At 42.4% G+C, this 27338-nt stretch overlaps 2 protein-coding genes and 1 long non-coding RNA gene across 4 annotated transcripts in view; 1 reads left to right on the plus strand and 2 right to left on the minus strand.

Annotated features, from left to right (window-relative positions):
* The window catches only part of LOC129479794 (uncharacterized), a 32575-nt gene extending 27826 nt beyond the window's left edge, over positions 1-4749 (minus strand). The window contains exon 1 of the long non-coding RNA XR_010122390.1: positions 4619-4749. This is a non-coding gene — a long non-coding RNA (uncharacterized lncRNA). The remainder of the gene's footprint in view (positions 1-4618) is intronic.
* The window catches only part of PDE12 (phosphodiesterase 12), a 96402-nt gene that overhangs the window by 54699 nt on the left and 14365 nt on the right, over positions 1-27338 (minus strand). The window lies entirely within an intron of this gene.
* ARF4 (ADP ribosylation factor 4) lies at positions 4648-25543 on the plus strand. 2 transcript variants are annotated; one of them, XM_055273472.2, is made up of 6 exons: positions 4648-5294; positions 12148-12228; positions 12603-12712; positions 19494-19565; positions 21213-21338; positions 24609-25543. In XM_055273472.2, exons 1-6 carry the CDS (start codon positions 5228-5230, stop codon positions 24693-24695), a joined length of 543 nt encoding a protein of 180 aa, XP_055129447.1. In that variant the 5' UTR covers positions 4648-5227; the 3' UTR covers positions 24696-25543. The 2 variants fall into 2 exon arrangements, with proteins under 2 accessions (XP_055129447.1, XP_055129464.1); XM_055273489.2 differs by lacking the exon at positions 12603-12712 and having other exon boundaries at positions 4788-5294; positions 12148-12236.

A 27338-nucleotide genomic window follows, 5' to 3' on the forward strand; every position in this document is an offset into this window, starting at 1 on the left:
TACTGTCATGCAATGAATAAGGGGACTAAAACAGAATTGAATCAGTCTCAAAGAGAACAAGGTGAGTGGCATGGATTAAACTGTTGAGAGGATTAAATGGGATAATGCACATTAAGTACAATGGCATATTGTAAGTGCTCAATAACCACTTATTGCTATTAAATAGTACTGCTATTTATAAAATATATCTGCTCAAATGCTTTAAAAAATTCAAAGGCAGGCCATGCGCGGTGGCTCACACCTGTAATCTCAGCACTCTCAGAGGCCGAGATAGGCAGATCACTTGAGGTCAGGCATTCAAGACCAGCCTGGTCAACATAGTGAAACCCCATCTGTACTAAAAATAGAAAAAAAAAAAAATTAGCCAGGTGTGGTGGTGTGCACCTGTAGTCCCAGCTACTTGGGCAGCTGAGGCAGGAGAATCACCTGAACCCAGGAGGCAGAGATTGCAGTAAGCTGAGATAGCGCCACTGCACTCCAGCCTGGGTGACAGAGCGAGACTGTCACAAAAAAAAAAAAAAAAAAAAGGAAAGAAAAAAGGAAGCGATATGGTTTCCTTAATAAGCTTGCATTCTAATGAGACATAACAATCAGCAAAAATAATTATAGTTGTCCCTGGGTATTTGGGGAGATTGGTTCCAGGATCCCCGTGATACCAAAATCTGCAGATGCTCAAGGCCCTTACAGTCGCCATTCTGCATCTGCAGGTTCCACATCTGCTATTGGCTGAATCTGTGGGTTTGAAACCTGAAGATACAGGGGGTCTGCTGTCTGTACATTATTAAACCCAAGGGACTGGAATGTAAATTCTGTATACGTATTTGTGACTAAAAGATCTCACTAAGAAAAATAATCAGAGGCTGGGCGCGGTGGCTCATGCCTGTAATCCCAGCACTTTGGGAGGCCGAGGTGGGTGGACCACCTGAGGTCAGGAGTTTGAGACCAGCCTGGCCAACATGGTGAAACCCCCTCTCTACTAAAAATACAAAAATTAGCCAGGTGCGGTGGCATGTGCCTGTAATTCCAGCTACCCCGGAGGCTGATACAGGAGAATTGCTGGAACCCAGGAGGCAGAGGCTGCAGTAAGCCAAGATCGCCCCACTGCACTGCAGCCTAGGTGACAGAGCAAGACTCTGTCTCAAAAAAAAAAAAAAAAAAAAAGAAAAATAACCAGAGATGAGGAAAACATAACACCTAGTGTAGTATGTTATGAGTACATGCTTTTGAGTCTGGGCAACTTTATACAACACTGTGTTCAAAAGCGATGATTAAATGAAGTACATGGCTTAGCAAGTGATCAATAAACTATAGCAATTTTTCTTGTGGGGCTCAATTTCCTCATTTTTAAAAGTAAGAAAGATTCTCTTCTGGGTTTGTAGTGACAAAAGAAAGTTGAATAGAAAAATATTTTATTTTTTAAATATTTTTAAAAATAGAGATGGCATCTCACTATATTGCCAAGGCTGGTCTGGAACTTCTGGGCTCAAGTGAGTCTCCCATCTTGGCCTCCCAACGTGCTGGGATTACAGGTGTGAGCCACCATGCCTGACCTAGAAAAATAAAATAAAATAAAAATAAATTTGGGGCCCGGGATGGTGGCTCACACCTCTACTACCAACACTTTGGGAGGCCAAGGCGAGTGGATCGCCTGAGCTCAGTAGTTCGATACCAGCTTGGGCAACATGCTGGTCTCTACAAAACGCCAACTCTACCAAAAATACATAAAATAGCTGGGCATGGTGGGATATGTCTACGGTCCCAGCTACTTGGGAGGCTGAGGCAGGAGGAAAAAGGGAGGGGAGGGGAAGGATGAGGAGGGAAAAGGGAATAGAAGGGGGAAGGGAGGGGAAAAGGGAAGGGTAGGGAAAAGGGAAGGGAAAGGAAGGGGAGGGGAAGGATGAGGAGGGAAAAGGGAAGGGAAAAGGGAATAGAAGGGTCAAGGGAGGGGAAAAGGGAAGGGTAGGGAAAAGGGAAGGGAAAGGAAGGGGAGGGAAGAATGAAGGAAAGAAAAGAAAGAGAAACAAAGAAAAGAAAGGAAAGAAAGAAAAAGAAAATAAATTTGGCCGGGAACAGTGGCTCAGGCCTATAATCCCAGTACTTCGGGAGGCCACGGCAGACAGATTGGTTGAGTTCAGGAGTTTGAGACCAGCCTTGGCAACATGGCAAAACCCTGTCTCTACCAAAAATAACACTACTTAGCCAAGTTTGGTGGCATACCTGTAGTCTCAGCTACTTTGGGGGCTGAGGTGGGAGGATCACTTGATCCCAGGAGGTTGAGTAAGCCGAGATGATGCCACTGCACTTCAGCTTGGGTGACAAGGTGAGACTTTGTCTCAAATAAGTAAATACATAAATGTAAGAAGGTAGTATAGTGTAGTGGTTAAGAGTGTTAATGGCTGGGTTCACTGGCTCACGCCTGTAATCCCAACCCTTTGGAGGTGGAAGGATCACTTGGGCCCAGGAGTTCCAGACAGGCCTGGGCAACATAGCCAGAATCCACTTATTTATTTAAAAAAAAAAAAAAAAAAAAGAGTGTTAATACCAATCAATACCAGAACAAATGGGTTCTTATACCTGTTCCACTGCTTTTAGCTGTGTGACCTTGGGCAGAATATTTAATCTCTCTGACCCTGATTATTTTTATCTGTACAATAGAAATACTACAGTCTGCCATTAACATCCTGTTTTGTAATTTACATTAGCCACTTGATGTGTAGCGTATTCTTACTGAAAAATCTGTTTTGACAACTTTTGTTTTGGTTCAGGTTTTGGAGGCTAGAGATGGAGAACAGAATTCTTTCCATTTATTTTGCATAACTAAACAGAAAACATGGATTAAGATTTGGAATAAGTTACAGGGAGGAGGGCTCATACGATTTGTCTTTTGAATTTAAGAAGATCCTGAGAATTAGTTGAAGACTGTTTTAAGGAATTCTACTATATAAAACTAAAAACAGACATAAGGCCTAAAGTGTGAAAGGAAAATAAATCTTGGGGCCTCCACCCCACTAAGCTAAAGAGAAAAAAGTCAAGCTGGGAACTGCTTAGGGCCAACCTGCCTCCCATTCTTTTAAAAGTCACCCCTGTGCTCACTGAGATAAATGCATATCTGACTGCCTCCTTTGTAGAGGCTAATCAGAAACTCAAAGGAATGCAACCATTTGTCTCTTATCGATCTATGCCCTGGAAGCTCCCTCCCCACTTAGAGTCTTCCTGCCTTTGCTTTGAGTTGTCCAGTCTTTCCAGAATGAACCAATGTTCATCTTACATATGTTGATTTATGTCTCATGTCTCCCTAGAATGTATAAAACCAAACTGTGCTTTGATCACCTTGGGCACATGTCTACAGGACCTCCTGAGGCTATGTCACGGACGCGTGTCCTCAACTTTGGCAAAATTAACTCTCTAAATTAACTGAGACCTGTCTCAGATTTTGAGGGTTCACAAAAGGATACAAGAAGGTCTGTCATTTAGCAAGCTTCCAAAATGCAATTTTGAGTTATTCAACTGCTAAGCAACTCTGTACATGTATCTCCAATGCCAAGGAGGGTACTTCTGAGTAAAGAAGTTTTTGGGGTTTTGTTTGTTTGTTTGAAGACAGAGTCTCACTCCGTCGCCCAGGCTGGAGTGCAGTGGTGCGATCTCCGCTCACTGCAACTTCCGCCTCCCAGCTTCACGCCATTCTCCTGCCTCAGCCTCCCGAGTAGCTGGGACTACAGGCGCCCGCCACCACACCCGGTTAATTTATTCTACTTTTAGTAGAGACTGGGTTTCACCGTGTTAGCCAGGTCTCGATCTCCTGACCTCGTGATCCGCCCGCCTCGGCCTCCTAAAGTGCTGGGATTACAGGCGTGAGCCACTATGCCCGGGCAGAAGTTTTTGCTTTTAATTGCCCAGGGCCACTCCTAAGAAATAACAGTCTCTGAAGGGTAGATAAGGTAGTGCTACCAAGAGAAGCGTTATTCAAAAAGCGTTAAAAAATATAAAAATACCTTACTGTTTCTGAAAGTTTGCAAGTTTTTTTTATTCAATTCCATCCTATGGAAATATATTAGTTGGAATAAGCAACTACAGAACCACATAGGACGGCACTACTAGGAAAATAGATTAAATCTTTATCCTGGCAATGAGTCTAATAGACTTATCATTGTTGTGAATTTTAAAAGGTGTAGTAGGCCGGGCGCGGTGAGTCACCGCGCCAGGCCTGATTATAAATACTTTTAAAGTGAAGAGGCTTTCCGCTTCCTCAACATAACGAGTAAATCTTTCATGCTGCTTCTAGGAAAAAAAGTACGAGAAAAGCAAGACTTCCTCGTTGCCTTCTCTTTAAAAAGCAACAGCCGATGAACATGTGTTGGAGCGCTCTCGCCTTGACAAAATTAGAGATCTTCAGAACCACTTGGCGTGGTGGTCGAAGCGTCTAGCCCTAGCTCATTAGGGTGCCACAGTTTCTCGGCCCACAAGTCAGCTTTTAACCATTTTTCTCCGCAAAAGGCCGGGCCTGTCTTCATGCGTTAACTAAGGCAAGCGTCTGGTCCCGTGTGTGAGACATGTAAGTTCATGGCATCAGGGAATCCCCATCGCGCGTACCGTAATAGAAGAGGGCGAGGTTCCTCACCTAACCCATAATGCTCAGCTCGCCTTTCCGGAAGCAAGGACTATCACCCCGACAATACCTTCATCCGGGCGGAAACGTCTCACCCTGAATCTGATTTGGAAGTGACGAAGGGAGGTATTGTGGGACTTTGTCCGTCTCCCAGTACGCATGTGCCCCAGCCGGCCTCTCCCGGCTCTTGGAGCCACGTCCGGGCGGTGGCGTCGTCGAGAGATGCACGTCAGCGAAACTGGCCAATCCCCTGCTTGCGCAAGCGCAGTGGCTCGGGCGCACCGGAAGCGCAGGGGGATGGGGCGGTGGTGACGCTATTCTGTCCGCGTTGGAGGGGCCGGGCCGCTGCTGGAGTCGCCGCGGCCGCCGCGTGACGTGGCACAGACAGAGCCTAAAGGCTAGAGCCGGAGCTGCCGCGCCAGTCGCCTAGCAGGTCCTCTACCGGCTTATTCCTGTGCCGGATCTTCATCGGCCCAGCGGCCAGCGAGACGTACCTGCCTCCCTCTTTCTTCCTCCGCTCTTTCTCTGCCCTCTTTAGTTTGCCTCGGAGCTTGAAAGGAGAAAGCACGGGGTCGCCCCAAACCCCTTCTGCTTCTGCCCATCACAAGTGCCACTACCGCCATGGGCCTCACTATCTCCTCCCTCTTCTCCCGCCTATTTGGCAAGAAGCAGATGCGCATTTTGATGGGTGAGTGAGGGGCTGCGAGTCGAGGCGGGACCTGGGAAAGGCAGGGTCTCCACAATTGGGGTGGCCTCTGGGCCTGTTTTTCCCTCCGCCCGCTGTGGTGGGGGAGGGGCGCCGGGTCGGGGGTCGTGAGGAATTCTTAAGGGGGAACAATGGAGCGGAGGGTGAGCGATCCCCCTCCCGCCCCCGATCTGTCGCCAGACGAGACAGGGACAGGGCTTCGGGCAAGATTTCTTTCTGGACTTGGCTTTTTCTCCTTGATCTTATTGGAAGGTGGACAACATTGGGCAGAGATGTGGAGAAAGCCAACTCTGGGAAGCAAACACTTGGGGAGGCCCTTTCTGGGGGTGCGATCTGCATATCTTCTTGCCCGGGTGTGGACAGCGGTCAGGAGGGAGGCAGAGCAACTCCAGCCTTTTCCCTCCCCCTCTGCGTTTCGTGTACGGTCCCTGCGCACTCCATTGGTATGTGAACCAGCGGCCACCCGGAGCCTGGAGCCGCCCGGGGCAGGAAGTTGCGGTGGCCAGGGAGCACCCAAGGTTTCCGAAGAGTCTGGAGTCCTTCAGCGCTCACTTTGCTAAACTTGGCCTTGCGCTGGATTCCGTTTCAAGTTTTTCCCTCCTTGTTAATCTCATTCTCCGAAAACTGAGCTTATCTTCTATTTCTTTGGCTATTTTCAAAAACTTTAAATGTGTTTGGTTTATTCTCCTAGGTTTTCAAGCTTATTTTTAGGCGGCCTAAGGTCTAATGCAAAAAAATTTTAGAAACGAATTTTTAAAAAATACCTGATAAATTTTCAAGTAACAACTGAACATCATGACGCTGAATTTTATAGTAGCCTTGTTAAATAGTAACTACAATTTTTTTTAAATTTCTTTTTAGAAAATTAACTTTTTAAAAACTACTTTTTAGGGGGCGTGTTTTTGCTCAGCTGAGGGAGAAAGGCTGTCAGTTGGCTGAAGTAAGCAACCGCTCCCGCTTACTGTGAGCAGTCTACATCACAGCTGAGCTCCGTGGACTAGAATAACGCTGAAAGAAGCCCCTCTAACTTTGAACGTTGAAGCTTGTTGGTTCATTAGCTTGTTTTCTACCGGAGGAGGTTTTTTCTCTTTTTTTTTTTTTTTTTGGAGACGGAGTTTTGCTCTTGTCACCCAGGCTGGAGTGCATGGCGCAATCTCAGCTCACTGCAACCTCCACCTCCCGGGTTCAAGGGATTCTCCTGCCTCAGCCTCCCGAGTAGCTGGGATTACAGGCATGCAACACCACGCCTGGCTAATTTTTGTATTAGGGGTTTCACCATGTTGGCCAGTCTGGTCTCGAACTCCTGACCTCAGGTGATCCACCCACCCAGGCCTCCCAAAGTGCTGGGATTACAGGCGTCAGCCACCGCGCCCGGCGGGAGGTTTTATTTTCGAGCTGTACTACCATCAAAAGCTTGCAAACACAAGCTTCTGTAATATTTCAGGGTATATAAAGAGTAACAGTATATACATTGGCTCATGTTTATTTTCCTCTTAGCATACTTAACACTTTGTGAATCAATTGTTTATGATTCATTCATAAAGTATTTCCTCTTTCAGGGTTTCTTAGATTTCATTTGTCAAGAGGACAGAATTCTTTTAGGAGGGCAAGCATATTTAAGTTTTAAGTGGCTGAAAGTTGGCAGTCTGAAAAAGGATTGGAAGTTAATGGGAGGACTTCAGACTGTGATAAATGAATTTCCAGTCTGTTCCTTAAAGAGATTTAACAATATATGGTTATGTTCCAGAACACATAGTATATTGGTCTTTTTACTTAAGATTTATTGTAAATGAATTGCTATTTTTCATTTCCTTAGTCTTTTGTGATTGATGAAAGTATGGGCAAAGGTTTGTTTTTTGGGGTTTTTTTGTTTGTTTTTTTGAGACAGTTTTGCTCTGTTGCCCAGGCTGGAGTGCAGTGGCACGGTCTGGGCTCACTGTAACCTCCGCCTCCCAGGTTCAAGCGATTCTCGTGCCTCAGCCTCCCAAGTAGCTGGGATTACAGGCGCCAGCCACCACGCCTAGCTAATTTTTGTATTTTTAGTAGAGACCGGGTTTCACCATGTTGGCCAGGCTGGTGGCGAACTGCTGACCTCGTGATCCGCCCACTTCAGCCTCCCAAAGTGCTGGGAGTACAGGCGTGAGCCACGGGGCCCGGCCTTATTTGAGACAAGATCTTGCTCTGTTGCTCAGGCTGAAGTGTAGTGGTGTGATCATGGCTTGCTGCAGCCTTGATCCCCTGGGCTCAAGGGATCCTCCTGCCTCAGCCTCCCGTGTAGCTGGGAATATACCCTGCCTAATTTTTGTTTGTTTTGAGACAGGGTCTCAACTCTGTTGCCCAGGCTGAAGCACAGTGGTGCAATCACAGCTCACTGCAGCCTTGACCTCCTGGGATCAAGTGATCCTCCCATCTCAGCCTCCCCCAGTAGCTGGGACTACAGGCATGTGCCATCACACCTGGCTAATTTTTTTGTTTTTTGAGACAGAGTTTTGCTCTTGTTGCCCAGGTTGGAGTGCAATGGCGTGATCTCGGCTCACTGCAACCTCCGCCTCTCAGGTTCAAGCGATTCTCCTGCCTTAGCCTCCCAAGTAGCTGGGATTACAGGCATGCGCCACCACACCCGGCTAATTTTGTATTTTTATTAGAGACGGGGTTTCTCCATGTTGGTCAGGCTGGTCTCTAACTCCTGACTTCAGGCGATCCACCTGCCTTGGCTTCCCAAAGTGCTGGGATTACAGGTGTGAGCCACTGTGCCCCACTCACACCTGGCTAATTTTTGTATTTTTTTTGTAGAGACAGGGTTTTGCCATATTGTCCAGGCTGGTCACAAACTCCTGAGCTCAGGCAATCCACCTGCCTCAGCCTCCCAACATGCTGGGATTACAGGTGTGAGCCACCATGCACAGCTTCCCAGCTAATTTACTTTTTCTTCTTTAAAGATGGATCTCGCTATGTTGACCAGGCTGGTTTCAAACTCCTGGGCTCAAGCGATCCGCCCGCCTCAGCCTCCCAAAGTGCTAGGATTACAGGTGTGAGTGACTGCCTGGCTGGCAGATTTCTGAGGTAGTTTTCCTGCTATAGTAACACTTTGGTCAAAGTACAGGTCTAGTTAAGGAGAACAAGTATTCCAGTACATCTTTAAATACAGTTGCTTGTTTGTGGACATGGAGGGGAGGGAGAACATTGCTGGGCTATACAGATTAGTCTTATCTCGGCTAGTTGAAAATTGGTAATAGTTTTCATTTTGTGGAGAAATTTCATTGCCAAATATTGCAACATTAAGGAAATACATAAGAAATGACTAAAGTGGCTCAAAATTGTTGGACCAATATGTTTTTGAGTAAAGAACTATAAGTTTTAAGTGATGACTGTATATGTTTAATTCGTGCATTAAAGCTTATAAATACCTTTTTAAAAAACTCTTAGTTTGCATTTATACAGCATTGTTATTTTTGATACAACTGCATAAGATACATTCTGTGTTGCTGTGAGCCATTAAACTGTTGTCTTGTAATTTATATTTAGAAAATAATTTGTGGATACTTAGAAGTCATTATGGGTGCATTATTTTTTCCCCTTGAATTCTGGGGTGACATAGAAATGGTTGCATGATTTTGTAAACACTTCCCTTTTTAAAAAAGTAAAATGAGTATGTAAAATATTATATATTTAAAGCCCTTAAGCAGTCATCTTCAAAAAGATACATCAGGAAATGTAAACAGCCCAACATTTTAATAAAAAAAAATCTACTTGGACAATTTTCTTTCTCTTTTCATAAAAGTAATACATGTTTTTTGGGTAAAAAAAATTCCTATCAGTAGAGGAGCAAGGAAACTAATTATTCATACAATATTCATACAAGCACATATAAAACCTATTAAAAGAAAACTTGGATTACCTACATGCATTTGTATAATTTAAAATGATATAATCATGATTTGTCTTGGATTTCTTCCATTCTTTGTCAATATTTTTGGATTTGCTTTTTTTTTTTTTTTTTTTTTTTGAGACCGAGTTCCGCTCTTGTTGTCCAGGCTTGAGTGCAATGGCATGATCTCGGCTCACTGCAACATCCACCTCCTGGGTTCAAGCGATTCTCCTGCCCCAGCCTCCCGAGTAGCTGAGATTATAGGCATGTGCCACCACATCCAGCTAGTTTTTGTATTTTTAGTAGAGGTGGGGTTTTACCATGTTGGCCAGGCTGGTCTCAAACTCCGGCCTCAGGTGATCCGCCCACCTCAGCCTCCCAAAGTACTGCGATTACAGGCATGAGCCACAGCGCCAGGCCTTACATTGTTTTTAAATGACAATCTGAGGTCCAGTTGGACCTCCGGTGATAACTGGCAGGTACCATAGTTTTGTGTGTGCGTGTGTGTGTGTGTGTGTGTGTGTTTCCTAATCAGCGTCTCAGTTTCAATTCTGACTTGGCTTAATCATATTTGAATTTAAAGGTTAATTTTGGTTAACTTAAAAATCTGATGCTTTCAAGAGACAGCTTTGTTGAACCATTTAAAGATCCAGTTGTTTTTTGCCACCCCCCCTTGTTTTATATGTTGTTACTAAAGATGCCAAACTTTAATGTAGCTCCTTTTTATGTATTTTTTAGAATTATGTTTTCTGATTTTTTTGATAATGTTCCATGCTTAAAAAATAAAACACTTTTATAACAGTTGGTTTTTATTATTATGCTCATGAATGAGGGCTTGATGTGGGCTGATCACACTGACTAGTATTTGGGAAGGAATAAACCTGTATCCGAGTACGAAGTGGGGAACAGGACAGGGTTTTACAGGACAAAGGAATAAAAGGCTTGAGTCTCCAAAAAGAACTTAAAGTTATTCTTGGTAGGGTACAGAGTAGAAAGGGTTGTTAAGAGGGTAGAAGGAATCAGAATTGCCTGTAGCCTTCAGTTCTGTTTTGAACTGATAAAAGATAGACTTACTTGCATAGGAATGTAAATTAGGTAAGTGAGAGCTAAGTCATGCTTTGATTTAAATATTAAGAAAGTGTCCTTGCTTAAATCAATACTCGATTGAATCAATACGAAAATCTGTGATAAGATAAATCCAGGTGACCAGATATGATATCCTAAGAACAATGATAGATTTAGTGAGGTTATTAGATATTGATCTTTCATTTGTGAGGGCTTTAGCAAACACTGCAGAATATTCAGGTTTTGAGAGATTCATACTTACAAGCATTTAATTTGTTCTTCACTGTCACCCTAAAAGGAGGTATAGCCTCTTGTTCTAGTGTGGATTTTTTTTTCACAAGCAAACACATTCCTCCCTACTTGTACTTCTGCCTCAAATGAATCATTTTAAGAATTTTGGCCGGGCACAGTGGCTCACACCTGTAATCACAGCACTTTGAGATGCTGAGGCGGGCAGATCACCCGAGGTCAGGAGTTCAAGACCAGCCTGGCCAACATGGTGAAACCCCGTCTCTACTAAAAATACAAATTAGCTGGGGTGTGGTGGCACGCGCCTGTAATCCCAGTTACTTGGGAAGCTGAGGTAGGAGAATCGCTTGAACCTGGGAGATGGAGGTTGCAGTGAGCTGAGATCGCACCATTGCACTTCAGCCTGGGTGACACAGTGATACTCTGTCTCAAAAATATATATATATAATTTAGATATTACTTATATTGTAGATGAATGTGATAGGGTCTTTTTTTAATTATTATACTTTAAGTTCTAGGGTACATGTGCACAACGTGCTGGTTTGTTACATAAGTATACATGTGCCATGTTGGTGTGCTGCACCCATTAACTCGTCATTTACATTAGGTAATATGATAGGGCCATTTTTATAACACAGGTTAGTCAGACTTTGGTTTTCATTTTGGCACATTTAATGTTAAAACGGATTTAAGCAGGGGTAAAATTGGCTTCATCTTCCGTTATTATCATTATAAGGTCACTAGGACATAGTTATATTAAGTTCATTAGAACATAGTTACAACCACTAGGACGTAGTTATACCATTGTATTTTTACCCCTTAGCATCAAAATCTGTTACCCATATTTTACTCTGTAAATAAGAGAAAATATTTTTACAAATCTTAAGATAATTCTTTATTCACTTACGTGTTGTCTGAATCAACTTCTAATTTGTGTTTTTAAAAATGGTAGTACGGCTGGGCACGGTGGCTTACGCTTGTAATCCCAGCACTTTGGCAGGTCCAGGCTGGCAGATCACTTGAGGCCAGGAGTTTGAGACCAGCCTGGCCAACATGGCGAAACCCCGTCTCTACTAAAAATACAAAAATTAGCCGGGCGTGGTGGTAGGCGCCTGTAGTCCCAGCTACTCGGGAGGCTGAGGCAGGAGAATTGCTTGAACCCGGGAGGTGGAGGTTACAGTGTGCTGAGATCATGCCACTTCACTCCAGCCTGGACAACAGCGAGAGTATGTCCCCCGCTCCCCTGCCCCCCTCGCCCCCCCAAAAAATGCTGGTAGTTCATAGAATTTAATTGGAAGAGATCTTAGATGATCTGATCCAGTCCCTTTATTTATGGCTAATTTCTCTGGCCTCAGTATCCTAAAGTCACTCAACTAGTTTGTTGCAAAGCTAGAGATTAGAGCCTAAGTCAGCTATATACTTGTTTCCTTTTACTAGTACATGCTGTCTCTCTTGGTCTAGAAAGAAGAATGGAAAGGCTTTCTGTAGGAAGTGTTGCCTTTGGGAATCAGAAATAAGATCATTTCATTTCTAACTCATTTAGAAGTTGTCTTGAACAGTCAACTTCTACTTTTGAACTATAAATTTATTGTAAAATTATTTCTTGGAGTGTGCTTTTGGTCTGGATTTTAAATCTATAATGTCTTCTTCTAGTTGGATTGGATGCTGCTGGCAAGACAACCATACTGTATAAACTGAAGTTAGGGGAGATAGTCACCACCATTCCTACCATTGGTAAGAAAGTTTACAGATGACTTTATATTATGATGATGTGTTGTAAAGTGAAATATATACAGTCTAGTTTTGAGATTGTCTTTTTGTTAAGCGTGTTGATTATCTTAGAAGTACTTTTAAAACAGGCTGGGTGTGGTGGCTCATGCCTGTAATCCCAGCTCTTTGGGAGGCCGAGGCGGGTGGATCCCTTGAGCCCAGGAGTTCAAGACCAGCCTGCGTAACATAATGAGACCTTGTCTCTGTTGATGTTTAGGTTTAAATATTTTTTTTTAAAATGAAGTACTTTTAAAACACTATTCTAAGAAAATTCCACAATAAAAGGTTTTATTTTCTTAATGACGCTGCACAGCGGTCATTTTTGTTTTTCTTTGTAGGTTTTAATGTGGAAACAGTAGAATATAAGAACATTTGTTTCACAGTATGGGATGTTGGTGGTCAAGATAGAATTAGGCCTCTCTGGAAGCATTACTTCCAGAATACCCAGGTAAGGGATACTGTATGTCTTTATAACTTTTCTCTTTGGGTTTCATGCTCTAAAGTTTATATTAGTATCTAGTATTTACTTGGATATTGGTGTTTACTATGAGTTGGCATTTGTCTTATCACCACTTCCACATTCTTCAGTGGACTCTCACTTATGCCTTGAAGACTAACTTATATAGGGTGGAAGAGTTGTAAAGCAATTACGGTAAGTGTTTGGAAGATGGGGTGGGTGCTGGTGTACTTCTCAAGAATGAATTAGGTCTCTTATCCATAGTTCTTTGCTTTCCATCTTAGTTTAGAAAGTAAGGTCTGTATAAACTGTCATTGTAGTTTCTGATGAATGTAAGACAATTGATAGTCCTTTGTTTAGCCCAGTTACTTGTTTACTTTATTAAATATAGTAAGGTCAGTTCGCTGCATTGATTTGTAAGATATTTTTATATTGCCACATAGTATGTATATATAATACTGGCATGGAAGAGACTTTAGTGATCCTGTAGAACAGGAGTTCTCAAATTTGGGGGTGGCACATAAGAATCACATGGGGAGCTTTGAAAATCGCAAGACCTGGATCATCCCCTAGACCACTTGAATCAGAATCTTAGGGGATATAATCCAGGTACAGTAGTGTTTCTTAAACTTTAATATGCGTATCAATCACCTGGGTATTTGTTAAAAATATACATTGAGTCCACAGGTCCTAGCTAAGGCCTGAGATTCTGTATTTCTAGCAAGTTCTTGGGTTGTGCTGATACTACTGGTCTGGTATATTACAGCACAGCACTATTGACATTTTGGGCTGGGTTATTCTTTGTTGTTGGGTATGGGGAGGGCTCTCTATGCATTGTAGGTTGTTTAGTGGCATCCTTGTCCTCTACCCACTAGACAGCAATAGCAGCTGCCCTCAACTAGCAGCCAAAAATCTCTCCACACCTGCAAAATATCCCCTGGGGGCAAAATTGCTCCCTGCTGAGAACCACTGTTCTAATCTAACTCTCTTACATATGAGGAAACTGAAACTTGGAATGACTTACCCAAGATGGGAGAGTTTGTTCTCACTCTGCCTTTGTTTAACCTGGTCCCACCTCGATTGTGTTTTCTACCACCCAAGGAATTTCTTGTCAGTTTTTGTTTACTACTTAAGTTAGTAATTTTTTTTTAAGTGTGATATCACTGCCACTTTAAGATTTGCAATGTCATCTTATTATCAACTTCTTAAAACATTGCATACAAGTGGGGTTTATTGCCATCAGGTGGCAGTGAATACCCTAGGTGAGTGGCTGGACAACCAGGTTTACATAGTATGTCATATTAAATAAGTGGTATACTTTTTAATTTAAAAATGAGAATGTTTAGGCCAGGCGCAGTGGCTCACGCCTGTGATCCCAGCACTTTGGGATGCTGAGGCGGGCGGATCACGAGGTCAGGAGTTCAAGACCAGCCTGACCAACACAGTGAAACCCCATCTTTACTAAAAATACAAAACTTAGCTGGGCGTGGTGGCGCGCACCTGTAATCCCAGCTACTCAGGAGGCTGAGGCAGGAGAATCACTTGAACCCGGGAGGTGGAGGTTGCAGTGAGCCCAGATCGCACCATTGCACTCCAGCATGGGCGACAAAGCGAGACTGTGTCTCAAAAAAAAAAAAAAAAAGTAGAATGTTTATGGTCATCAATATAGCTGTGACTAGAAAAGATATTTGATACAGAGGCACGTGCTTTAAAAAGCTTCCTTATGGAAAATGTTAAATACAAGGTGAACATTCCTTATCCGAAATTCTTGGGACCAGAAACCACTGTTTCTGATCTCAGAATTTTGGGGTTTTGGAATATTTGCATTGTATCCAGTTGAGCATCCTAAATCCAGAAATCCAAAATCCGATATACTCCAGGGAGTTTTTCCTTTGTTATGTTGGGGCTCAGGAAGTTTTGGATTTGGATTTTTGGATTAAGGAAACTCAATCTGTACACATACAAATAGAATAGCATAATAAACTCACAGGTATGTATTATGCAGCTTCAGTTACTAGGATATAACCAGTGCTGTGTTGTTTGATACTCATCTGTAATGTGCTCTACCATCTAGACTGTTTTTTTATTTTTTTTGAGATGGAGTTCTCGTCCTGTCACCCAGGCTATGGCGCAATCTTGGCTCACTGCATCTCTGCCTCCCGGGTTCAAGCCATTCTCCTGCCTTAGCCTCCCAAATAGCTGGGACTTCAAGCATGCGCCACCACACCTGGCTAATTTTGTATTTTTAGTAGAGACGGGGTTTCACCATGTTGGCCAGGCTGGTCTGAATCTCCTGACCTCATGTGATCCACCTGCCTGGGCTTCCCAAAGTGCTGGGATTACAGGTGTGAGCTACTGCGCTTGGCCAATATATTTTGAAAGAGTTAGATATGAAGTAAAACCTTGCAAATCCTTAAGCCTAATAATTCTTGACCAAGGGTAACCCTGGGTTTATCCCTAGATTTGTTTAGAATGCTTTGTAATTTTCTTTGCATTCTTAATTTGAGATTAGACCCAATTCTGGCCTCTTTGGACCACCTTAGAATTAAAAGTCCAAGTACTACTTCCTAGGGAGTTCACGCTAGCTGGAGAAAGCTTTATGTGTTACCTGATAGAATCAAAGCTAAGCTCTTAGCTTGCATTCCCAGCATTACTGATCAGTTCTTCTAGCTATAAAATTTGAAAGAAACTATAGCTTTAACCATGTTTCTAACTTGTACTAACAAACCATGGCACAGTGTGTAGTAAATTCCTCTTATGAGATAATTCCAACTAATTTGCCATTGTAAATAAGCAAATATTTGGCTTTTAAAATAATCTCATAGTAGCTGGGCTTATCTGTAGAATCCTAGCTTTTCTTCACTCTTGATTCTAGGCTGTTCCAGGAAGAAAATAATTAGGGATTAATTCCTAAAATAATTCTCCTTCTCAATAATGTTACTTTGGGACTGATAGCATTATTTGCATTTTAAAACAAATAAAGGCTGGGTGCAGTGGCTCATGCCTGTACTCTCAGCACTTTGGGAGGCTGAGGTGGGAGGATCGCTTGAGCTCAGGAGTTTGAGGCCAGCCCGGGGAACATAGCAAGGCCCTGTCTTTACATTTAAAAAAAAAAAAAAAGAATAAAAATGGAAAGTTAGTAGTCAAGATAAAATTAAGTCCCTTTTAGGGGCATTACCTCTTGTAAAGGGTAGGTTTCAGGACCGGGTGCTATGGCTTGTGCCTGAAACACCAGCACTTTGGGAGGCCATGACATGAGGATCACTTGAGGCCATTAGCAGTTCAAGACCAGTCCAGGCAACAGAGTGAAACCCTGTCTCTACAAAAAAAAAATTTTTTTAAATTACCTGGGCATGGTGACATACTCCTGTAGTCCCAGCTACTTGAGAGGCTGAGGTGGGAGGATCACCTGAGCACAGGAGTTGGAGGCTGAAGAGAGCTATGGTTGTGCCTCTGTACTCCAGCCTGGGGGACAAAAGGAGACCCTGCCTCTTTTTTGAAAAAAAGAAGAAACAAAAAAATGGAAGGTTTGGTTCTAAAAAGGAGTAGCTTTTGAAATATGGAAAAGAGGAGACATATTTGCTAAATAAATGCCCATGATCAGCCAAGAACAGTGATAGATCTTTTATACCTCTGATTGCATTTAATCTTTAACAAGCTTATGAAGTTAGTAGTATTTTTATTTTATTTAGATGAGGCATATTCAAGGATTAGGTAATATATATAACAAGTAGTGTAAGATTTGAATTTGAGTCTGTCTTCCCACCACACTGTATTGGCTCCCAAAGCATCAAACGTTATTTTTTGTTTTTGAGATGGGGCCTCACTCTGTTGCCCAGGCTAGAGCGCAGTGGCATGATCATGGCTCACTGCAGCTTCAGTCAATCTCCTGGGCTCATGTGATCCTCCCTTCTCAGCTTCCTAAGTAGCTAGGACTATAGACATGTGCCACCACGCCCTACTAAAATTTTAATTTTTTTTGTAGAGACAGGGTCTTACTCTGCCCAGGCTGATCTTGAACTCCTGACCTCATGTGATCCTCCCACCCCAGCCTCCCAAAGTGGTGGGATTAGAGGTGCCATGCCAGCCAAAAGTTCTCAAAGGATAGGATATTTAAAGTGATGGTTTTCCAGGTGGTGTAGATGCAGTGTAAAATAAAATAAAAAATTAAGTTATGGTTTCCAACAGAGATAAAGGAAATGGACTTATAATTTGCTAAAACAAAGGAAATTGTCATTTAATGGATGTAAAATAAGTGTTAGATGCCCCTGGAGAGCCCAGTACTGTGATAATCCTGAGAGGTAAATAGAAAATGATATAGGATGGGGCTGGGCGCGGTGGCTCACACCTGTAATCCCAGCACTTTGGGAGGCCAAAGCAGGCGGATCACCTGAGGTCAGGAGTTCAAGACTAACCTGGCCAACATAGTAAAATTCCATCTACTAAAAATATAAAAATTAGCCAGGTGTAATGGTGGGCGCCTGTAATCCCAGCTACTCAGGAGGCTGAGGCAGGAGAATTATTTGAAACTGGGAGGAGGGGTTTGCAGTGAGCTGAGATGGCACCACTGCACTCCAGCCTGGGTGACAGAGCGAGACTCTGTCTCAAAAAAAAAAAAAAAAAAAAAAGATGTAGTATAGTCCTTTGCCCTTAGTGGTGTAGTTTGCTCTTGTCGCCCAGGCTGGAGTGCAATGGCGCAATATCAGCTCACTGCAGCCTCCGCCTGCCAAGTAACTGGGATTACAGGTGTGCCACCATGCCCGGCTAATTTTTGTATTTTTAGTAGAGATGGGGTTTCACCAGGCTGGTCTCGAACTCCTGATCTCAGGTGATCCACCTGTCTCAGCCTCCCAGAATGCTGGGATTACAGGCGAAAGCCACTGCACGCAGCCTAGTTACTTACATAAATCAGTAGTGCAAGACAATCTGTGATAAGTGACATGATCAAAAGTACTTTAGGAGTCAGGGTTTATCTTTTTTTCTTTTTTATTATTTTATTATTTTTATTTTTGCCCCCTTTTTCTAGCTGAAAATTCTATACTTTCCCATTTGAAAGTTTTTAGAAAAACAGTTCAATTAATTGCTTCCTAATTCCTTCCATTTATCTTGTAGTATAGAATTCTAATAATGAGCCAGGTGCCATGGCTCATGCCTGTAATCCCAACACTTTGGGAGGCCAAGATGAGGAGATCACTTGAGTCCAGGAGTTCGAGACCACATGGGCAACATGGTGAAACCCCATCTCTACAAAAAATAGAAAAATTAGGTGTGGTGGCATGCACCTGTAGTCCCAGCTACTTGGGAGGCTGAGGCGGGAGGATCATTCGAGCCCAGGGGGTCAAGGCTGCACTGAGCCAAGACTGCGCCACTGTGCTCCTAGGCAACAGAGTTGAGACCCTGTCTGAGAAAAGAAGCTAATATTTGTATCTCTAAGAATTGATACTACCTTCCTTTTTTTAAAGAATGTCTTACTCGATCAAGTAAATCTTGAATTTTTCTATTTTTTTTTTTAAGAGATAGGGTTTTGCCATATTGTCCTGGCTGGTCTCAAACTGCTGGGCTCCAGTGATCCTCCTGCCTTGGCTTCCCAAAGTGCTGGGATTACAGGAGTGAGCCACTGCGCCCAGTCTTGGATTTTTCTTGCTATCATTTTCTTAACATGTCCTCCTGATCTAGAGTTGTCAGGCAGCATTCTGAAGCAAGTTAATTTTTTCCTTCCATGATGAAGCAGATAAAAACTGTAGTGTAGGCTGAGGCGGGTGGATCACGAGGTCAGGAGATCGAGACCATGGTGAAACCCCGTCTCTACTAAAAATACAAAAAAATTAGCCGGGCGTGGTGGCGGGCGCCTGTAGTCCCAGCCACTCGGAGAGGCTGAGGCAGGAGAATGGCGTGAACCCAGGAGGCGGAGCTTGCAGTGAGCCGAGATCGCGCCACTGCACTCCAGCCTGGGCGACAGTGAGATTCCGTCTCAAAAAAAAAAAAAAAAAGTGTACACACTCCCACTATCCCACCCCCTTTTTATTACACTCTGTACATGCCTTTGAGTCAGTAAGCTAATTCAGTTAGTAAATTCATGGGGTTTTTTTGTTTGTTTTTTGAGATAGGGTCTCGCTCTGCCACCCAGGCTGCAGTGCAGTGGCGCGATCTCAGCTCCCTGCAACCTCCGTCTCTCGGGCTCATGATCCCTCCCACCTCATCTCCCAAGTAGCTGGGACTAAAGGCATGCACAACCACACTTGGCTAATTTTTGTATGTTTTTGTAGAGGTGACCTTTCGCCATGTTGCCCAGGCTGGTCTCGAACTCCTGAGTTCAAGCAATTTCAGGCCTGATTGTTTGACTGCCTTGGCCTCCCAAAGTGCTGGGATTACAGGATGAGCCACCATGCCTGGCCAAATTCACGATTCTTTAGGATCCTTGATTTGTTATTTTTCTTTTTGTTCCTACTTTGTGGCTATTTTGGTACCTTCACTTAAATGTGAGAGTGCAGAGGGAAGGGGGAAAATAGATACAATTTATTCTTAGGGTAGTTGAGAAAAGTAGTTAATTGGTGAAGAATAAAAATTTTTTAGATTTGAAATAGCACTAATAAATTAAACTTACAAATAGTTCTCAAATCAGTTTTTAGCATTATAGCCTTAAATTCTTACTTTTAAAGAGACATTTTCTTCCTAATGTCTAACCATTGGTACCATTTTGCTGCCTACACTTCTGTTTCATATAGAGAGTGTCGTTTAACTGTTAAAATTTACTGAAACAATTTTTCCCCAGGGTCTTATTTTTGTGGTAGATAGCAATGATCGTGAAAGAATTCAGGAAGTAGCAGATGAGCTGCAGAAAATGGTAAGAATATACTTTAAATTCATCATTTTCAAGGTGTGCTTTTCTGGGTGAAACTGGTGGTGTTTTAGTACATTTTGACTATGATTAGATTACACAAATGGATTTGGGGGACTAGAAATAAACTTAAGAAACTATATTATTCACAGGTTCTTAATAATGTACTTCAAAATCTCTTGTAGAGCGTTTTAAAAAACACATGGAAGAGTAGCTACTTCAGTTAAGTTGGGAGGAAGGCAGAGCAGCGTTGTGTTTTTTTAGAATGCCTCATGGGTAATCTTGATGCCTATCTCTGGCTGAGGATATGTGATTTAGCTCAGTCCCTTATTTTACAGATATCAAATCTATAGTGCTGTAGCAGTTTTGACCCTAGGAATCTTGGTTCAGATGTTTTGTTCCCAAGGTCATCGGTTCCATTTTCTCTATGCTGTGCCAATAATTACTTCAGAAATGTTTTTTAATAGTAACCATTTAAGGATAAGGAATTCCTTCTGAAAGTAGAGACAAATGTTTGGTTCACAGTGGCATTTTGCAGCCTTGCCATAGATTGGATTAATGTTTTCATGTGTTCATGTTGTTAAATGTACTAAATGGAGGAAGACTGCTGAGAATCCTTGTCATGATTTTAAACTTGTAGCCATAAAATATTTACTGAAATGAAATCTTAATTCTCATTCATTCCTCCTAAGATTAGAGGGCAGTTTGTAAAACCATTGTGCCAGTATATGTGTAACTAAGTCGTTGTTGGATTTTTGCCTGAGTCAAATGTCACCAGCTTTCCCTCTTAAAAAAAAAAAAAAAAAAGCTTTGTTGAGACATGCTTCACATACTATAAATGTCATCCTTTTAAAATGTGCATATCAATGGCTTTTAGCATACATAGTTGTTTTAGCATACATACAACTGTCATCACAATCTAATACTAGAAAATTTTCATCACCCCCAAAGAAATCTTGGAACCATTAGCAGTCACTCCCATTTCCTTCCTCTCCTACACCACACTCCCAGCCTCTGACAGCCACTAATTACTCTGTCTTTATACAGTCACCTATTCTGGACATTCATATAAATGAAAACATACAATGTGTTCTTTTGTGACTGACTTTTTTCACTTAGCATAATTTTTCAGGGTTCATTTATATTGCATCATGCATCAGTGCAACTTCTGTTCTTGGTACTTTTTTTTTTGTATTTTTCATGATACTGCCAACACCCAGATAATTGTGTTATTGTCCCACTGTAGTTGGAAAGGATTAGAAGTCCGAAAAGAATCATCATCTATCTAAGTACTTCTGCTACTAAGCACCATAAGAGCCTGCCATAAACATTTTACTCCCATATGTGTTTCTTGCCCTTATCAGTCCTGACAATGGGTAATCATGAAGGCTGAATGATGAGTGATTTGCTTTAATGGGGTGTAGGATGACTGACTTGGAAAACAGTTCTGTCTTACTTGAAGGCATATGATTGTTTGCTCTGGATTTAAAAACTGAAGGATATGAGACTTCAGTTGTAAGAGTGAACTTTGTGTTGAGAAATTAGGTTAATGTTTAATAATGTATTCAATGCTGAGTAAAGTATATATAGGAAGACAATTTCAAAAATCGGATTCCAGTTGGTAGTTGTTAATGCCTTACCTTTTATTTCCAGCTTCTGGTAGATGAGTTGAGAGATGCAGTGCTGCTACTTTTTGCAAACAAACAGGATTTGCCAAATGCTATGGCCATCAGTGAAATGACAGATAAACTAGGGCTTCAGTCTCTTCGTAACAGAACAGTAAGTATTTGGAGGTTGATATTAATCTCTTGACTATTAAGACTTACTAGGATAGTTGTGTAAGCTAGTATTCAGTTTAAACATTTATTATCTCCTTTGGACAAATAATGAGCACATCATTTATTTAAAAATATGGTAATAAACTTTAAATACCTTTATTTGATTTTTGTAAAGATACAGAAAACTACTGTAGAATAGGTCTAAAGATTATTGATAGTTTAATTTTTCTTTTTTTTTTTTTGAAGTGGGAGGTGGAAGGAATGGAAAGAAGATTATTGATAGTCTTAATTTTCATTTTGTATCTTTTAAGTAACCCTACAGCAAATATTTTGAAATCTGGCTTTCTTATTAAGGGTCCAGTAATGTTTGTTTGCTTGTTTTAAAAGTGGAGATGGGGGGCTGGGCGCGGTGGCTCATGCCTGTAATCCCAACACTTTGGGAGGCCTAGATGGGCGGATCATCTGAGGTCGGGAGTTCGAGACCAGCCTGACCAACCAGGGAGAAACCCTGTCTCTACTAAAAATACAAAATTAGCCAGGTGTGGTGGTGCATGCCTGTAATCCCAGCTACTCAGGAAGGCTGAGGCAGGAGAATCACTTGAACCCGGGAGGTGGAGGTTGCGGTGAGTCTCGATCGCACCACTGCACTCCAGCTTGGGCAACAAGAGCAAAACTCAGTCTCAAAAAAAAAAAAAAAAAGTGGAGATGGGGGCAGGTCTCACTTTGTTGCTAGGCTGGTCTTGAACTCCTGGACTCAAGCAATCCTCTCACTATCTCAGCCTACCAAAGCGCTGGGATTCCAGCCATGGTGCCCAGCCTTGTTTGCTTGTTAACATAACAGCTTATGGAGGAGACCAGGTCCCACAGCTCACACCTGTAATCCCAGCACTTTGGGAAGCCAAGGCAGGAGGATTGCTTGAGGCCAGGTGTTCCAAACCAGCCCGGGCAACAAAGCAAAACCCTATCTCTACAAAAATAAAAATTAGCTGGGTGTGGTGGCCTGTGCCTTTAGTCCCAGCTACTTGGGAGGCTGAGGTGGGAGGACTGTTTGAACCCAGAAGTTGGAGGCTGCAGAGAGCTGTGATTGTGCCCATTGCACCCCAGCCTGGGTGACAGAGCAAGACTGTTTCTTTAAAAAAAAAAAAAAAAAATTGTACCTCTCTAAAATTGCTTATCATTGTAGATCAGTGATTCAGTGATGGAGATAAATTATCAGAAACTTGGTGTCATAGGCTTTTTACAGTAGTTTTGCATTAACCTGTAAATACGGGAAATACTGTGGCTATGGTAAAAAATGAAACAAACAACAAAGAACCTATTGCAGGCCGGGTGCAGTGGCTCACGCCTATAATCCCAGCACTTTGGGAGGCTGAGGTGGGTGGATCACGAGGTCAGGAATTCAAGACCAGCATGGCCAAGATGATGAAACCCCATCTCTACTAAAAACTACAAAAAAATTAGGCGCAGTGGCAGGCACCTGCAAGCCCAGCTACTCTGGAGGCTGAGGCAGGAGAATCACTTGAACCCAGGCGGCAGAGGTTGCAGTGAGCCGAGATCGCGCCACTGCACTCCAGCCTGGGTGACAGAGCGAGACTCCGTGTCAAAAACAAAAAACAAACAAAAAAAACCTATTGCCTGTTTGAGATATCTCAGGCTGATTTGAAGAACATAAACTGGGCCGGGTGTGGTGGCTCACACCTGTAATCCCAGCACTTTGGGAGGTGAAGGTGGGTGGATCACTTGAGACCAGGAGTTCGAGACCAGGAGTTCAAGACCAGCCTGGGCAACATGGTAAAACTGTCTCTACTAAAATTACAAAAATTAGCTGGGCGTGGTAGTGCATGCCTGTAACCCCAGCTACTTGGGAGGCTGAAGGCACAAGAATCTCTTGAGCCTGTGAGGCAGAGGTTGTAGTGAGCTGAGATCATGCCACTGCACTCCAGCCTCGGCAACAGAGTGAGTACTCTGCCTCAAAACAATCAATCAATAAATAAGCAAGCTACACTAACTGTAAATGACACAAGTTTTCCATGCTGTGAAGGTATGAATTTGAGCCTTTCCCCAGCCTCCTAGGTTACTGAGATTTGGTATTCAAATAATTGGCAACATGGTATACCTGCAGTGACCTTGCAACATTAAACTGGTCAAAAAAATTAATAAAAGTAAACTATGCCTTAAATGTAAATTGTTTTCTAGGTTTTTTTGATACTTTCACACAGTTACTAGAGATAACATTCATTGCCATTTAAAAGCAAGAACTTTTTGGAATGCATGAGACTAAAGATACTGAAATTGTCAGAAAAGCTTGCCCTTAAAATATCAACAAACCCTACTCTTTCTTTTTTTTTTTTTTTTTTTTTTTTTTGGGATGGAGTCTTGCTCTGTCACCCAGGCTGGAGTGCTGTGGCACGCTCTCGGCTCACTGCAAGCTCCGCCTTCTGGGTTCACGCCATTCTCCTGCCTCAGCCTCCTGAGTAGCTGGGACTACAGGTGCCCACCACCAAGCTCGGCTGATTTTTTGTATTTTTAGTAGAGACGGGGTTTCACTGCGTTAGCCAGGAAGGTCTCGATCTCCTGACCTCGTGATCCACCCGCCTCGACCTCCCAAAGTGCTGGGATTACAGGCGTGAGCCACCACGCCTGGCCTAACAAACCCTACTCTTTCAAAAATTTGCCTCTTCTACTTTGAGTTTAGTTTTATGGGAAACGAGAGTTATAAAAACCAGATGGGTAGTTTATTAGTTACTAATTTCCCCATGATTTCTCTTTTCAGATTAAGTGGTAGAAAGTTTACTAAAAGGGAACCAAAAACCAGTACTGAAAAGAAAGCTGAATGACTGAGGGGGGAAAATCTTGTCTAAATATAATGAATAGGTAGAAGTAGCTTGATTGATTGAGACGGAGTCTCACTCTGTCGCCCAGGCTGGAGTGCAGTGGCACAGCCTCGGCTCACTGCAACCTCCAGAATAGGTAGAAGTGGTTTTATTTTTAAAAAATAATTTAATCTAAAAAAATAGAGACAGAGTCTCACCATGTTACCCAGGCTGGTCTCGAACTACTAAGCTCAAGTGATCCTCCCATCTCCACCTCCCAAAGTGCTGGGATTTATAGGTGTGAGCCACCACGCCCAGCCAGAAGTAGCTTTAAATACGGGAGAGTTTTGTGAGGATCAAGAGGTGTGAAAAGACTCTTAAATTTGATAAGAAAGTTTAAACTCTGGTGTTATATATTATCTTTGTTAATCAAGTATTTTCTTGTCTTTTCTTTACAGTGGTATGTTCAAGCCACTTGTGCAACACAAGGAACTGGTCTGTATGAAGGACTTGACTGGCTGTCAAATGAGCTTTCAAAACGTTAAATGAAATTGGATATCTAACCAAGGACATGTTTGATAAAATTGGTCTAGGCTTGTTACAACAAAATTAGTTTGTATCTTGGTTATTAAACAGTATCTGGGACTGGTTTGGGCAGAATATTAAACTTATTTTATTGCCAATTATTGTTTACCAAGTATAATGTTGCTATTTAGCAATGTGCTTGGTTTTAAAGAAATTCTCCTTGGGAAAAAAGTATCCTTTTAATTTTACTTCCCATAAGTGTAAATGCCTGGACATAGCTCTTGTGAAACCTTTAAATAAATTGTTTTGAGTGTTTTTTGAGCCCCAGACAAATAATGTTTTAAAGTTATCCCCTTGCTACTTTACTGATACCTTTATCATTCCTGAGACAGTTTGCTAATTTAAAAATGTAGCATTCCATTTGTATTTATTTCTCTCCCTTGCCAAAAAGATTTTCTAATACTGCTTGTACCAGCCAGAGAAAGATCCAAAACACTACTCAGCTCTCTCGCACTGAGGAAATTTTTCCCCCTATATTGACTCCTGGCCTACATCAGCCAAACTTAACCTTGGCGGGGTTTGGATTTGATAGCTAATTAGTTCTGTGCTGGTTGCAAAGAAAGAATTGATATTTAGATGGTTTTTAATACTCAGCAGATTGTCTTCCTTTATATTGTGTCTTTTTTATGTTGCATGTTGCTTTTGTTAGCCTGATTTTTTGCTCAGTATATGATAGTTCTGCTGATGTTTTGTTTATTGGGCAGACATATCTTCATTAAGAGTTTTTGGAAAACTCATCAAATTCGATGAATACATTTTCTTCATAACCCATTTGGAATTATTCCTAATAAAATGATAAAATACGTAATTGTGTGTGTTCTTTTTGAGTTTTGAAGGTATTTGAAATGTATTTTCTTATGTAGCCAACTTTGCTTGCATATTTCATGTACTGTGAACAGTAACACAGATGCCACTGGTAGGTTGCTAATTGTATAAAGTGGAGATCTAGGTTGTTTTCATGTGTATAACAGCATGGGGAACACTATTAAAAACGTAGTTTTCTAAAGTCAGATCTAGGGTAAAAGGAGGGCCTGGCATGGTGGCTTACACCTGTAATCTAGCACTTCTTTGGGAGGTCGAGGCAGAAGGGTCACTTGAGACCAGGAGTTTGAGATCAGCTTTGGCAACGTAGTAAGACCCTGTTTCCCCGTCTCTACTTAAAAAACTAGAAACAGGGCCGGGCGCAGTGGCTCACACCTGTAATCCCAGCACTTTAGGAGGCCGAGGCGGGCGGATCAGGAGATCGAGACCATCCTGGCTAACACGGTGAAACCCCATCTCTACTAAAAATACAAAAATTAGCCGGGCATGGTGGCGGGCGCCTGTAGTCCCAACTACTCAGGAGGCAGAGGCAGGAGAATGGCGTGAACCCGGGAGGTGGAGCTTGCAGTGAGCCGAGATCGCGCCACTGCACTCCAGCCTGGACGACAGCGAGACTCCATCTCAAAAAAAAAAAAAAAAAAAAAAAAAAAAACAAAACAAAACAAAACAACAAAAAAAACAGGTGGGGGGTGGGGAGGGGCGGCATGTGGAGTGGGGTAGGGAGAGTAAAAGGCTGTAATAAAATCATCAACTGCCCAAAAAGCATGTATGTATGTGTTTTTTAGTTAAGGTTAATTAAACAAAAAAAATTCAGGTGCTACTTGTATGGCCAATATAGAGACTTAGTGATGCTACTCTCCTACAAAAAAGTTTCACAACCACTTTTCTTTTTAACAGGGCAAATTTTAGAACTTTAACAGAAAGCTGCATATAATTCATACAAAGGTATACCTCATAAACTACAGCTATTAAGTTGTTAAGGGCTCAACTTGATAACTGAGTAACTTAGTTTCTGTCTATATTCTCATGTTGCTTTTTTTTTTTTTTTGAGACGGAGTCTCGCTCTGTCGCCCAGGCTGGAATGCAGTGTCGCGATCTCAGCTCACCGCAAGCTCTGCCTCCCGGGTTCACGCCATTCTCCTGCCTCAGCCTCCAGAATAGTTGGGACTATAGGCGCCCGCCACCACACCCCGCTAATTTTTTTGTATTTTTAGTAGAGATGGGGTTTCACCGTGTTCGCCAGGATGGTCTTGATCTCCTGACCTTGTGATCCGCCCGCCGGCCTCCCAAAGTGCTGGGATTATAGGCATGAGCCACGGTGCCCAGCTTCATGTTGCATTCTTAATGGTTTGTAAAGATTCAGCTAAATTTATGGATTGAAAACTCCAAAATCAAATGCATACTTCAAAAAAAATGTCAAATAACAATGGCCAGGCACAGTGGCTCACACCTGTAATCCTAGCACTTTGGGAGGCCAAGGTGGGCAGATTGCCTGAGCTCAGGAGTTCAAGACAAGCCTGGGCAACATGGTGAAACCCCATCTCTACTAAAAATACAAAAAAAAAAAAAGTCTGGTGTGCTGGTGCATGCTGTGGTCCCAGCTACTTGAGAGGCTGAGGCAAGAGAATCACTTGAACCTGGGAGGCAGAGGTTGCAGTGAGCCAAGATAGCGCCACTGCACACGGTCTGCAAGACTCTGTCTCCAAAAAAAAAAAAAAAAACCAAAACACTGGATTAACCAAAAGGAAATTAGAATTAGTTGATGATTAGGGCAAAGTGTA

Source organism: Symphalangus syndactylus, chromosome 1 (genome assembly GCF_028878055.3).
Source record: "Symphalangus syndactylus isolate Jambi chromosome 1, NHGRI_mSymSyn1-v2.1_pri, whole genome shotgun sequence".
Lineage (NCBI taxonomy): Eukaryota > Metazoa > Chordata > Mammalia > Primates > Hylobatidae > Symphalangus > Symphalangus syndactylus.